The sequence below is a fragment of the Spodoptera frugiperda genome, chromosome 7 (assembly GCF_023101765.2).
Source record: "Spodoptera frugiperda isolate SF20-4 chromosome 7, AGI-APGP_CSIRO_Sfru_2.0, whole genome shotgun sequence".
In the NCBI taxonomy this organism is placed as follows: domain Eukaryota; kingdom Metazoa; phylum Arthropoda; class Insecta; order Lepidoptera; family Noctuidae; genus Spodoptera; species Spodoptera frugiperda.
The window spans coordinates 4,667,363-4,679,881 of record NC_064218.1 but is presented as its reverse complement, the minus strand read 5'-3'; the positions used below and the strand labels follow the sequence as shown (position 1 = coordinate 4,679,881).

The following is a 12,519-nucleotide window of genomic DNA, read 5'->3' as shown; positions in this document are numbered from 1 at the left end:
TACAGAATTACTTTAACTATTTTCATGTTTATTTTAGGCTGTACAAAATGGACATTGGCTCCTCTTAGAGGACATAGACTGCGCAGCATTAGATGTAGCGTCGACCCTCAGTTCCCTTCTAGAAAGAAACGCACTATGCGTTCCTGGCTATCGAGATTCCTTGCCAGTAACGCCAGGCTTTCAACTATTCGTCACACAACGGTAAGATGGCAAACTAATCCCTATACTTGTAGAATTAAAGTTCATTTTCATTATTTTTATCACACGTCTTTTGTTTTAGAACTTTGACAACCAATTATGGGTTCCAAAAGAAAATTTCCAACTCTAGCACATTGCTTCAAAAGCATTTGACACAAATAAACGTGGAGCCTTTATCACGGTCTGAACTTGCAGAGATTATACAAGCTCTGTACCCGGCACTTACAACGATATGTTCTAGAATGATCGAAGTATTCATGATGTTCTCAGTAGGCAGTCATGACACATCCCTTCAAACTACTGAAGTAGTGGATAGCGATAAAGAAAAGAATTTAATTCTAATGCGAGGGTCAAGACTGATATCGACGAGAGACTTGTTGAAGTGGTGCTCTAGAGCAGTAGTCGGCTTCGACGTGTCCAGTCCTGAGTCAGCACTCAAAGTCCTGCAGGACGCTTTAGATATTTTCACCTGTTCCGTGGCTTCAACGGAACACAGACTTGAATTGTCCAAGAAAATTGGCTTATGTCTCGGAATAGTGGAAGCTAAGTCAGAATTCTACTGCAAACATTACAAGCCAAACGTATCACTGACTGCGAATTTCTTAGAAGTGGGCAGGTCGAAGGTGCCAAGAGTAGAGAAAAGCTTAGAAACTATAGATTTTGATACGAAACAGACTGTGTTTTCATTTACGCGACAGTCAGCTTGCTTGCTTGAGCGGATCGCTTGTTGCGTGACTTCCAATGAACCTGTCCTGCTGGTTGGTGAGACGGGTACTGGCAAGACTTCATCAGTGCAGTACATAGCGAGACAAACCGGGAATAAACTAGTGGTCATTAACATGAACCAACAATCAGACTCGGCTGATTTACTCGGAGGGTACAAACCCGTCGACCTAAAATACGTAATCCGGCCTATTAGGCTCTATTTTGAAGAGCTCTTCCGTGATTACTATAATGTAGACAAGAACAAGAAGTTTTTGGGCCACATCGAAACCTGTTATGACACAGAAAATTGGACTGCTTTATTGGCGTTGATGAAGCAGAGTCAGAAAGCGGCAGTTGGCAGGCTGACGATAGAGAAGTCGGATAAGCTGAAAGAGTGGGTAGCTCTTGGGGTTAAGCTGCAGAAATTGGAACAGCAGGTTAAGGCAGCATCGAAGTTGACCTTCGCTTTTATCGAAGGGTCTCTAGTCAAAGCGATGCAAGAAGGCCATTGGGTTTTGCTGGACGAAATCAATTTGGCTTCTGCAGAAATTTTGGAATGCTTAGCTGGGCTACTGGAAGATAAAAGTGAGACCATTGATTTATTGGAAAAAGGGGATAAGGTGCCCATAAAGCGGCATCCTAATTTCACTCTATTCGCTTGTATGAACCCTGCAACTGATGTGGGTAAAAAGGACTTGCCTGCCGGTCTTAGGAACCGGTTTACGGAGTTCTTTATTGATGAGTTGAATGAGCGCAACGACTTGATGTTGCTCATTGGTGACTATTTGTACCACATGAATCTTGGTGGCGGGGTTTTGGAAGCTATATACAATTTCTACGCCAGTATCAAGAAGGAAGCTAAATTGAGTCTTGTGGATGGATCAGGTAAGAAGTTTAACAAATGATAAATAGATAAATATCACTTAAAGTCCTTTTTCTAAACTTATTTTTGTTTTTAGGCAATACTCCTCATTATTCTCTTAGGACATTATGCAGAGCTCTAACGGCTGCAGCCAAAGCAAGATGTGGAACGGTATCCAGATCTCTTTACGAAGCGTTCTGCTTATCCTTCCTTACCCAATTGGACAGTTCATCGCATCCAAAAGTAGAAGCCATGATTGCCAAGTACGTAAATATATTATTTTTTTGTACAAAACATGTATGAAAATTCATAAATAAAAATTTTGTATTCCTTTTTTCTCAGGGCTGTCATCGGCAAGAAGAATGTGAAAACAGTTACAAACCAACTCATTCCCGAACCACAAGTCAAGGGTCAAAATTATTTGCTCTTCGAAGGTCACTGGATCCCTCAGGGCAAATTAGAAATAGCTATCCCAGAAGGATACATCCTTACCCCAACAGTTAGAAAGAACCTTCGCGATATAGCTCGAATTATTTCCCTTGGTCGATTACCAATTTTGTTGCAAGGAGACACCTCCGTAGGTAAAACATCACTCATCACATACATAGCTAAAGCATCAGGAAATTATTGCGTCAGAATAAATAACCACGAACATACTGACCTTCAAGAGTACATTGGGTCTTACGCCACAGACTCCAATGGGAAACTAGTCTTCAAAGAAGGCGTTCTAGTCGAAGCCATGAGGAAAGGATACTGGATTATCCTAGACGAGCTTAATTTAGCTCCAAGTGACGTTTTAGAGGCTCTAAATCGAGTCTTAGATGACAATAGAGAATTGTTCATACCAGAAACCCAACAAGTCGTTAAAGCGGATCCCAACTTCATGTTGTTCGCTACCCAAAATCCTCCAGGATTGTACGGTGGACGTAAAGCGCTGTCCAGGGCGTTTAGAAACAGATTTGTTGAGTTACACTTCGACGAGATACCAAAGAAAGAATTGGAAACTATACTGCACCAAAGATGTCATGTTCCTCCAGCTTATAGTAAGAAAATGATAGCGGTTATGGCGGATCTTCAAATTAGACGCCGAGGTTCCGCAGCCGTTCAGGGCAAAGACGGATTCATCACACTGAGAGACTTGTTCCGATGGGGCCAACGATACAAGTGTGCCTCTAAGGAATCTTTGACTGACGATAAATTTTACGATTGGGATCAACACATAGCCGACGAGGGCTACCTCATCTTAGCTGGAAAAGTTCGACAGACTGACGAAAGATCCATTATTGAGGAAGTGATAGAGAAACATATTAAAAGGAAGGTCAACCCTGACAATCTTTTTACTCTGCACTCAACCACGTCTCCTGTTACCAAGTCTATTCTGGAGACTATTTTAAATAACCAACTTGAGGAGTTCTCTCACGTTGTCTGGACGTACAATATGAGAAGACTTGCGGTCTTAATAGCAAAGTCATTCAGTTTCGATGAGCCAGTCTTGCTGGTCGGTGAAACTGGTTGTGGAAAGACAACAATATGTCAAGTGCTGGCAGCTCTGAAAAAATGTCAGTTACTGACAGTCAACTGCCACATGCACACGGAAAGCTCAGATTTCCTAGGAGGCCTCCGTCCTGTACGACAGTACCAAAACGATGGCAGACTCTTCGAATGGGTCGATGGACCATTGATCAAGGCTATGGAGACAGGAAACATGTTCCTAGCTGATGAAATATCATTGGCTGATGACAGTGTATTGGAGAGAATGAACTCTTTACTAGAACCTGAAAGGCAGCTAGTACTCGCTGAAAGAGGTATGGAAAACAATTCCGACATCGTTGTCATCACAGCGAATAAGAACTTCCACTTTATCGGAACTATGAACCCTGGAGGAGATTTCGGTAAGAAAGAGCTGTCACCCGCTCTTCGTAACCGATTTACCGAAATATGGTGCGATAGTGTCACATCCAGGGAAGACTTATTGAAAGTACTCGAAAAGAGTGTTAACAAAGGAGTATCGCTTGGCAACCAAGAAGATGGTAGCTCAGGCATAGGTACTTCGATCCTAAACTTCACCGATTGGTTGAAGAACTCTGAAGTGACGAACAAATTCCCATTCAGTATCCGTGATCTACTCTCGTGGGTCAACTTCATTAATATAACAGTTGCCAAAGGTCTTTTGGACACTCCAGAAGCGTATGTCCACGGCGCTTGTATGACATTCTTGGACTGTTTCGGAACAGCGCTAACGGGACACATTGATTCCGAAACACTAGTTTTACTTCGGAAAAATGCTATCAATTTATTGTTGGAACAAATAAAATCAAGTGGAAGTGAATACATGGAAGGTTTGCGAGAAATGTTGAGTAACAAACAGACTAAGTTTGTGGCGGAGAGTGGTCCTGAGAAGTTTGGGATCAAGCCATTTTATATTGAAGTTGGTCAAGGAAGTACTGAGGGCGAACAAAACTTCACGTTCACGGCTCCAACGACTGGTGCCAATACTTTGAGACTGTTGCGTGGGCTGCAGCTGAATAAAGCCATACTGCTTGAAGGAAACCCAGGAGTTGGAAAGACAAGTTTAGTGACTGCACTTGCAAAATCTTCCGGCCACAAAGTTGTTCGGATCAATTTGAGTGACCAAACTGTGAGTATTCCTTAGTTAGACTAATAATATTTTCGGTATTTTTAATGATTCTGTTTCTTATAATTTTTTCCTTTCTTCCCAGGATATAACAGACTTATTCGGAACGGACCTCCCAACAGAAGATGGATCTTTCATGTTCAAAGAAGGTGCATTCTTGAGCGCGCTGCAAAATGGTGACTGGATTCTTTTGGACGAGTTGAATTTGGCTCCACAACCAGTGCTCGAAGGTCTTAATGCTTGCTTGGATCACCGAGGTGAAGTATTCATTCCTGAACTTGGTAGAACCTTCAAGGTCAAAGAGCAGACCAGACTATTCGCCTGCCAAAATCCTTTGAAGCAAGGAGGAGCGCGCAGAGGTCTACCCGTTTCCTTCTTGAACCGATTTACTCAAGTTTATATCGATACATTGACTAAAGAAGACTTGATATACATTGTGGAGTCACAGTATTCAGCTATACCCAAAGACATTCTACACAAGATAGTAGAATTCAACTGCAAAGTAGCTCATGAAGTGACGGAGATTCAGTCTTGGGGCCACAGAGGAGCTCCTTGGGAAATGAACTTGAGAGACATACAGAGGTGGTGCGAGGCCATCATATTGGACGAGAAAGAACGAGAAATCCTTTCCCCTGGAAAATTCGTCGATATGCTCTACGTGAACCGTATGAGAACACAGGAAGATAAGGAGAAAATGATCGAAGCCTATAATAAAATATTCCTTCCTGACTACCCGAGAAGTGATCCCAATCCACAGTTCTATGTCAGCCTTCCAACTGTAGTGTTTGGAGACGTAATCTTAAACAGGAAAGATCAGAAAGAGTTCAAAAACCGTCGATCTTTTGACACGAATTTGCTTGTGCTTAGAAGTCAAATGCCGATATTGAAAGCGGTGGCCCAAAGCATCAAGATGAATTGGTTGACAATTCTAGTTGGACCTTCAGCCACAGGCAAAAGCAGTATTGTGCAAGTACTTGCAGACTTGACAGGGAACGAACTGCAAGTCATACCAGTGACATCGGCAATGGACGTTTCAGATCTCCTCGGTGGTTTCGAACAAGTCGATTTCAACAGAAATCTAGAGAACTTGTTCGAAAAAATTGAGACTCTAACGTTACAAACGATTAGAAACATGTGGATAATGCAAAGAGCATTTGAATGGAAAAATAATCTTCTGATAACTGAACTGCATGAGTACCAAAAATTGAACAAGACTACCAGTAATGAAATATCGGAAGAGAATACAGCAAAGTTCAACCAAAAGATTGAGTTCCTTCTTGCTCATTGCGAGAAATTGATACAAAACAATGAGCGTCAAGAACAAGTTCTCAAGAGATTAAATGACATCGTGAATAGTTTGAAGAAGCTGCAGAACAAAGTATCACAGGCATCATCAGTAAATGCTGGTGGAAAGTTCGAGTTCGTGGACTCTTTGCTTGTGAAGACCATGCTAGAAGGTTCATGGTTGCTCCTGGACAACGTGAATCTTACGTCTGCAGCCGTTCTTGATAGATTGAACGGTTTATTGGAACCGAATGGAGTACTAAGCATTCCCGAAAGGGGAGAATTTAGCGAAATAAAACCTCATCCAAATTTCCGTGTGTTTTTCACTATGGATCCGAAGTACGGTGAGATCTCAAGGGCTATGAGGAACCGAGGGGTGGAGATATCTCTTCTAAGACCAGATGAGATGCAGAATTCGTATGTATCTGAAACTGAGAACTTATTTGATTTGAGGGCTTTACTCTCTTCAAGTGGACTGCCTACTAAATACCATGACGTGTGCATTAAATGCCACGAGCTGATGCAGACGTTTGTTGAAGGTATGTATTTTAGCTTAGATAGAATTTAGTTTCATTACTGACATGGCTTTTGTAGTTATTTACTTAATGATTCTCTTTCTCCAGGTCTCGATCGTCCAACCATTTCGCATCTCTTACAAGCGGCTCACCTGACGTGGCAACAGTTACTCCGTGGTATTTCTGCCACCACTGCCATCATCAGCAGCTTCTCAGACGTGTACATCAAACCACGATGCGGCGCCGATTTTGCATCCAACGTGAACGCTTCACTCGCAGAAATGAAGAACTCCATGTTGAAGGCCTTGGAAGAAAAGGTAAATGGAAACAAAATCGATGAAAAGGCTATCGTACACGCAGATACATTCCACACTACTGGAGTAAAAGGTTTCTGTAGAAACACTCCAGTTGAAATCGCCAAACAGCTCTGCTATATTGCTGTGCAAGAAACTAAGAATTCCACTATAGAATCACCACTACACGTCATGTTTGGTTTGTACTCAGTGTACCAACGAGTGCATCCGACTTATTTCACTTCCACCTATGGCATCATCAACAATATCTTGAAGAAACAGTGCCGTGGTACTGACGCTGAGTACGTCGAGACAATGAATGACATATGCTTTGAAATGTACAAGTTCTACGGAGAGTTACAAGCGTATAAAAAGTACTACCCAGAATTATACAGTTTGGAGGACCGGGAAATACGTATGGGTAACAGAGAGGGACTCACGTTGTACAATAATCTGATCACTTACTACTTGAAGATCTCTGCACCTGAGGGAATATTTACTGTTGCTAATTATTCCAACGCTGTAATGGAAGGGAAGTTAACAGACGATTTTCCAGAATACCCGATACTAAAGTTCTGCCAAAGATATCTCGCTATTCTTGACGAGTTCATCTCAATAGGCATAAACAGAAGTAATTTGGATGACGAAACAGCTTGCAATATGTTCCAACTTCTGAGCTGGAGGGAGAGGTTCTTTAGGACGGCTCATGAACAGATCTTTGCAGAAAGCGGTGAAGCCAGTCGGCGCAAAGTGTTGAGAGAAGACATTGTCCCTCTACTGTACGCACATAGCAAATGGGTCCAAAAACATTTGATACATCCTTTACTAAAACTGTCAGGCCGTGAGAACTTGCTCAGACGTTTCAATGACTCGTCAGCGGTGATAGCAATGTCTATTGAAGAAGACAATACGGAATACACGAAGTTGAGCAAGAAACTGCGCAAGTCATACGGCCAACCGAAATTGTTGGATAACCAGGCAGAGTATGAGGCTTGTATGGAAAGGACTAAGATCTACAACAAAGTCTCTTTGGACCTAAACCAACCAATTTCGAAACAACTGCATAGACTATCAGCTGACAATTATGCTGTAACGGACATGACATTGGCTTTAGACGTGCCGGATAGCGAAAAGCTAAAAACAATTCAGAATAACCTTGAGCAAGTTGAGAGCAAGGCCATTGAGAAGCCAGGATCTCACGTCAAGATACTTCCAATCATCTCCTATGTGGTCCAAAGGGTCCTGACCATCCTACAAAGAGATTTCCTCAACGTTTTGACGGAGATATCAAAGAATGGAGACATAGTGACTGTTAGTATTGAGAGCTCGGAAGTGCTGGCCAGTTTGGTCGCCTTGGGCAAGGTGACCAAAGGATTCCCTCAGGCTTTGTTGAATCTGATGGAAGTATTGTTGAAGCTTCAGAATGATGATGGCAGTGTGCTTTGTGAGAGGTAAGATATTCTGATATGTAAAGATAAATATTATGCTACATATGTGCACCTCTGCCTATCCCTTCTGGGATAAGCGACGTGACGATATGACAACGTATTATGTAAATATTTTCAATTAATAATTCCGTCCAATAGCTGTTGTTTGATACATATGATGTTTGTTTGCATGCGAATCGGAATTAAATACAGTATTAATTGATGATTTTACTATTTCAGTTTTTGTCCATTTCAAAGTTTTGGTTTAAAAATTCACTTAAAATTTAGAGCATCTTTTAAAAACTTTCACTATAATAGCATATCAAATACTTTACACACTCTAAGACAAAAGTATAACATCCAAATTCTCTTTTAGGATATCATCACTGCCAATAAAATTCTGGGACGAGTATTACAAGGCCGTGGTCTATTCTCCTGCCTTCTACCCCGCCCCGTTCTTCACTCCTTACGACCCCACCAGTTCAGAAGATGTAGTGGAAGAGATTCCAGTGAACAGCAAGAGATTGTCCAATAATCTACCTCTGCTTCCGTATTACATGCAGAAGTTTACCGTGTCTTCTGATAATCCTGGTAAGTTTGTCACTCTTATGTTGTATGGGTTAAAATTTGACAAAGTCAAAGCATTTATTTTAGCTATACCATATCCAGGTACTTTTGAAACGTCAGAAAAAATATAATCAGTCTGTCCGTTAGTGAAGCTAGGTAAATACCTAGAGGACTACCGATTGAGTGAAAACTTAAATGAGTTTCTTCTTTCACTTAAGTTTCAAATCTTTCTTTTTCACTTAAGTTCCATGTAATAGGGAGTGAGCCTATTGCCAGTACACACTCAAACTTCAGTTTTATGAAATCGAAAATCTCACCAACACCTTACCTATCATGAGAACCGAACATAAGACCCCTTTATGAAGATAAACACTCTTGCAATCATTCCAGCTTAGGTTTTGAATGAAATTCAAATAAAAATGTAACTAATATTTCAGAGTCGCGTCACTTGTTGGCGTATGAAGCTGTGTCGATGGAGGATAGAACAAACTACTCCATGCAACTGGGAACTGTGTTGAATGTCCTGTGGAAGAATATTGCCACACTGGATTGTGCAGTATCGATCAAGTTGTAAGTATTTTATATTTTGAGTACCAATTTGGTAAACTAAAATCAATTATTCTATTACTTCCTCTATTATTGCTTAAAAGGGGACTTCACTAAATTTATAACTTTGCATAAAGAAATAAAACCTTTTTTTTGGTAAATGTTCAACTTTTTAATCATTTCATAATAATATTATACAAGCATTTTATATTTGAAGCTAAAATGTACATTATTACATTCTCTATTGCAGGGTATCAGACGCGAAATTCGAAATGAAGAAATACGAGCAACTCATAACCTTCTTATACTCAGCTCTCGAACTAAAGAACGAAACGAAAACGTTCGAGGAGAAACGTTTCAACGTCACCGAAAACGTTCGAGCGCGATACAGACACACAAACTTCGACGACATACTAATCGAAGCGAACATAGCGTACGATGGACTTTTAACCTTATTGAACAAGAATACAGACGAATTACGAATGAAAATGATCACCACACAGTTATCAGTACATACAAGTGTTTTAACAACGAAGATTTTGTCTGAAATCGTTCCGATGGACCGTGTAGCCAAATATAGACTTAAAGTCAAGTACATAGAGGAGGATATTAAAATGTTTGATGCTTTGTTAAGCGTTTATTACTTCCACGGTATAGTGACAGGTTCCATTGACTATTATGGCGGTGTAGACAGGCCTTCCCAAGTCACTTTTAACAAATTAAGCAAAGAAAGCGGTTTGTTAAAAGTGCACCCACATTGCCGCACTATTATGGAGCTCCGACAAAGGACGGTTGATAAAGTTAACAAGTATAAGCTTGGTAATACTTTCAGACCTGAAGAGCCGAAGTATTTGAGTTTTGCTAACGTAAGTATAGGTTTTTTGTTATTTATTTAGGTGTAAAGATATTGTGGCCTACTTTTATCTGATATTCGACTGCACGGTTGACGCGGTGACTGGGCAACTGGCTGCTGTGTAAAGGGCAGCGGGTTCGATCCCCGAACGGGCAACTTGTTGCTTCGGGTCTAGGTGTGATGTGAATTTGTATGTTTGTTAAAACACACAGGAGGCACTCCTAGTGTGAGACAAGGTAAAAAACAAAAATATACATATATTATATTAGGTTGAGCCCTATTTGTCTTTTGTTAAAATGGGAATGTTGTATTTTAAGTCTAATTTGCAACTTAAATAGTGTAATACATTTTATTCTTCTTTTCACAGGACTGCAAACACTTCACAAAATCAGTTCTATCTTCAAAAACAACACATGACATTACAATCAACCTGATAAACGCAAGCAAAGAGCTGTACGGAGTCATAGTTACCAACAGCACGAACAAAACAGTGCTGCAAACCGCACAGAGAGTCATCAAAGAAACTTCTTCATGGCTGTATTCCGTCAACGCGTTTTATAAGAAAATAGAGACTTATTCCGAAGCTATGCCAGACTTAGCAAAGCCTTTGCAAAGTTCCATATCGCAGCTCGTTTTTAGTATAACCTCTTTGAACGATTTGACTAAGGAATTGTTAGTTAAGATCGAACAAGGTACATTGTTAAAGGAGGCTGTACATGATTTGATGGTGTTCCCCAATGATATACCTAATATTGGCGGTAGGGAGGCGCATTTGAACAGGTTTTTGTCCATGAATTTCAGTCAGTTGTTGGCTAGAAATGTCATGGGTGCTAGCGAAGAGACGCATCCTGCTGAAGTGGAGGTTGTTCAGTAAGTGTTTTTGTTTTCTTATTTATATTTTTTGGGTCTTCTTTGTATTATACAAAAACATTGGGATAAAAAAGAAATGTGTATCTTAGTTTTTGCAATAGCATCTATTCCCAATTTCAAAGTATATAGTTTTAGCTGTTGATAAATATTTCTAAGAGGGATTTTACTTTAAATTAAATATCCGACTCATCCGATTATTACATTTTTCGGGTAATACGTACCGAGTTAATCAGTTCAAAGTACGTAACTAGCAATTTGTGCAAATGTGTTTTAAATCATACATATAGTACGCGCGGAACTAGTTAGCCGCTCGGCGACAGAGGTGAGGAGGCGGTTTGCATACTGCTTGCAACGCATATGAGATTAGACAATGATGACCAACCAAAAGACAAATGAACTTTTACAAGTCAACTAGTTCCGCGCGCACTATAACTAAAACTCTTAATAAAACTACCTTTTAAGAGACCTATGCACTAAGAAGTATTCTAACTATGAAACCTATCCACAGGGTGTTGAAAATGAACCTACTGGAGATACGCATGCACTGCACAGCGCTAGACAAGATCGACAGAATATCTATGGAATCCATTCTGACTACACTCAACGCGCTCGTGAAGGCGTGGGAGCAACAACAGAGGGAAATCGAGAAGAAAAAGCAGGATGAAGAAGCTTTATATGTTACTAAGTAAGTTACACCTAGTGGTTGCCCAATCCCCAACAATCCATAACCCCCCAAAAGACCGGTAACGCACTTGTAACGCCTCTGGTGTTTCGGGTGGTAAACAAACCCGGTATACATAAGAGTCATAACAAAAACATTGCATATACAAAAATAATCACATATTCATTCATAGATTTGATGATCTACTTAATTTTCGAACTATTCTAGATAATTTTCTACAAATTAAGTAAAAATCTGGTGACGTCATAAAGCACTATTTCGTACAAAATTCATAGAAAAAATAGTTTTTGAGGTTTTAAAAAAAATGTATTGAATTTAACTAGAAGGAAACTGACCTATTTAAATTTCAAAGGAATCAGTTGTACTCTCAGTTTTAAGCGATAAAGATTATTTAATTATTTTGATCCCAGTCAACGATGTATTGAATCAGCATCGATCTATTAAGAACCACCATAACAACTTAAACCATTTCCAGATCAAAATGCGAAGACGAAGATGAAGAAGCGATGGCCTTAGAAGAAATGATGGAGATGTTCCCATCTTACTCTGACCAGGACTTCGCAGAGTTTAAACCGCCAACCCTCGAACAAGTACCAGTAAAGACCCCAAAAACAGAGAAACCCAAACAAAAACTCCTTATAACACCTGAAGATATTTCCCTAGTATACAAATGGCATTCCAATTTAGTCCGTAACATGACGTCAGCGGATTGGTTACCCGACCGAAAGAAGTTGGTCGGTAATGACGTCGTCAGTCCGTTCTTGGAAAGGTATCCCACATTTAGCCGGCTTATAAATAACGCGTGGGACGCTTTGGATGCCGAGTTTGAAGGGAAGATATCGCCGAGTTTGATGGTCCTTATTGCTCAGATTAAGGATAAGGTTGATGGGGAAGGTACGATGTTATTTTTTATATTCCATTCTTCTGTTTCCAAATTAATTCTAATATTTCGTTTGAAGAACCTTTACACATTACATTTATGCAGTATTGTAGGGTAAAAACTACACTACAATTTTTGCTTAGGACACCAATATTTGACTGCCTCGTTGGCCGAGTGGTTGCAAGTGCGACTGCCGGGGCAA

General features: G+C 40.3%; 1 protein-coding gene across 4 annotated transcripts in view; it reads left to right on the top strand.

The window, feature by feature from the left end:
- LOC118265815 (midasin) overlaps positions 1–12,519 on the top strand; it is a 34,370-nt gene that overhangs the window by 4,892 nt on the left and 16,959 nt on the right. For all 4 annotated transcript variants that reach the window (XR_007705405.1, XR_007705406.1, XM_050694678.1 and 1 more), the window contains exons 6-17: positions 38–201; positions 281–1,788; positions 1,863–2,028; positions 2,108–4,403; positions 4,486–6,223; positions 6,308–7,943; positions 8,296–8,510; positions 8,924–9,056; positions 9,283–9,898; positions 10,253–10,755; positions 11,264–11,440; positions 11,913–12,331. Coding sequence is in view for 2 of the 4 variants with exons in the window: in XM_050694678.1 (XP_050550635.1) it covers positions 38–201; positions 281–1,788; positions 1,863–2,028; positions 2,108–4,403; positions 4,486–6,223; positions 6,308–7,943; positions 8,296–8,510; positions 8,924–9,056; positions 9,283–9,898; positions 10,253–10,755; positions 11,264–11,440; positions 11,913–12,331 (9,571 nt within the window). In the remaining 2 variants the exon portion in view is untranslated. The remainder of the gene's footprint in view (positions 1–37; positions 202–280; positions 1,789–1,862; positions 2,029–2,107; positions 4,404–4,485; positions 6,224–6,307; positions 7,944–8,295; positions 8,511–8,923; positions 9,057–9,282; positions 9,899–10,252; positions 10,756–11,263; positions 11,441–11,912; positions 12,332–12,519) is intronic.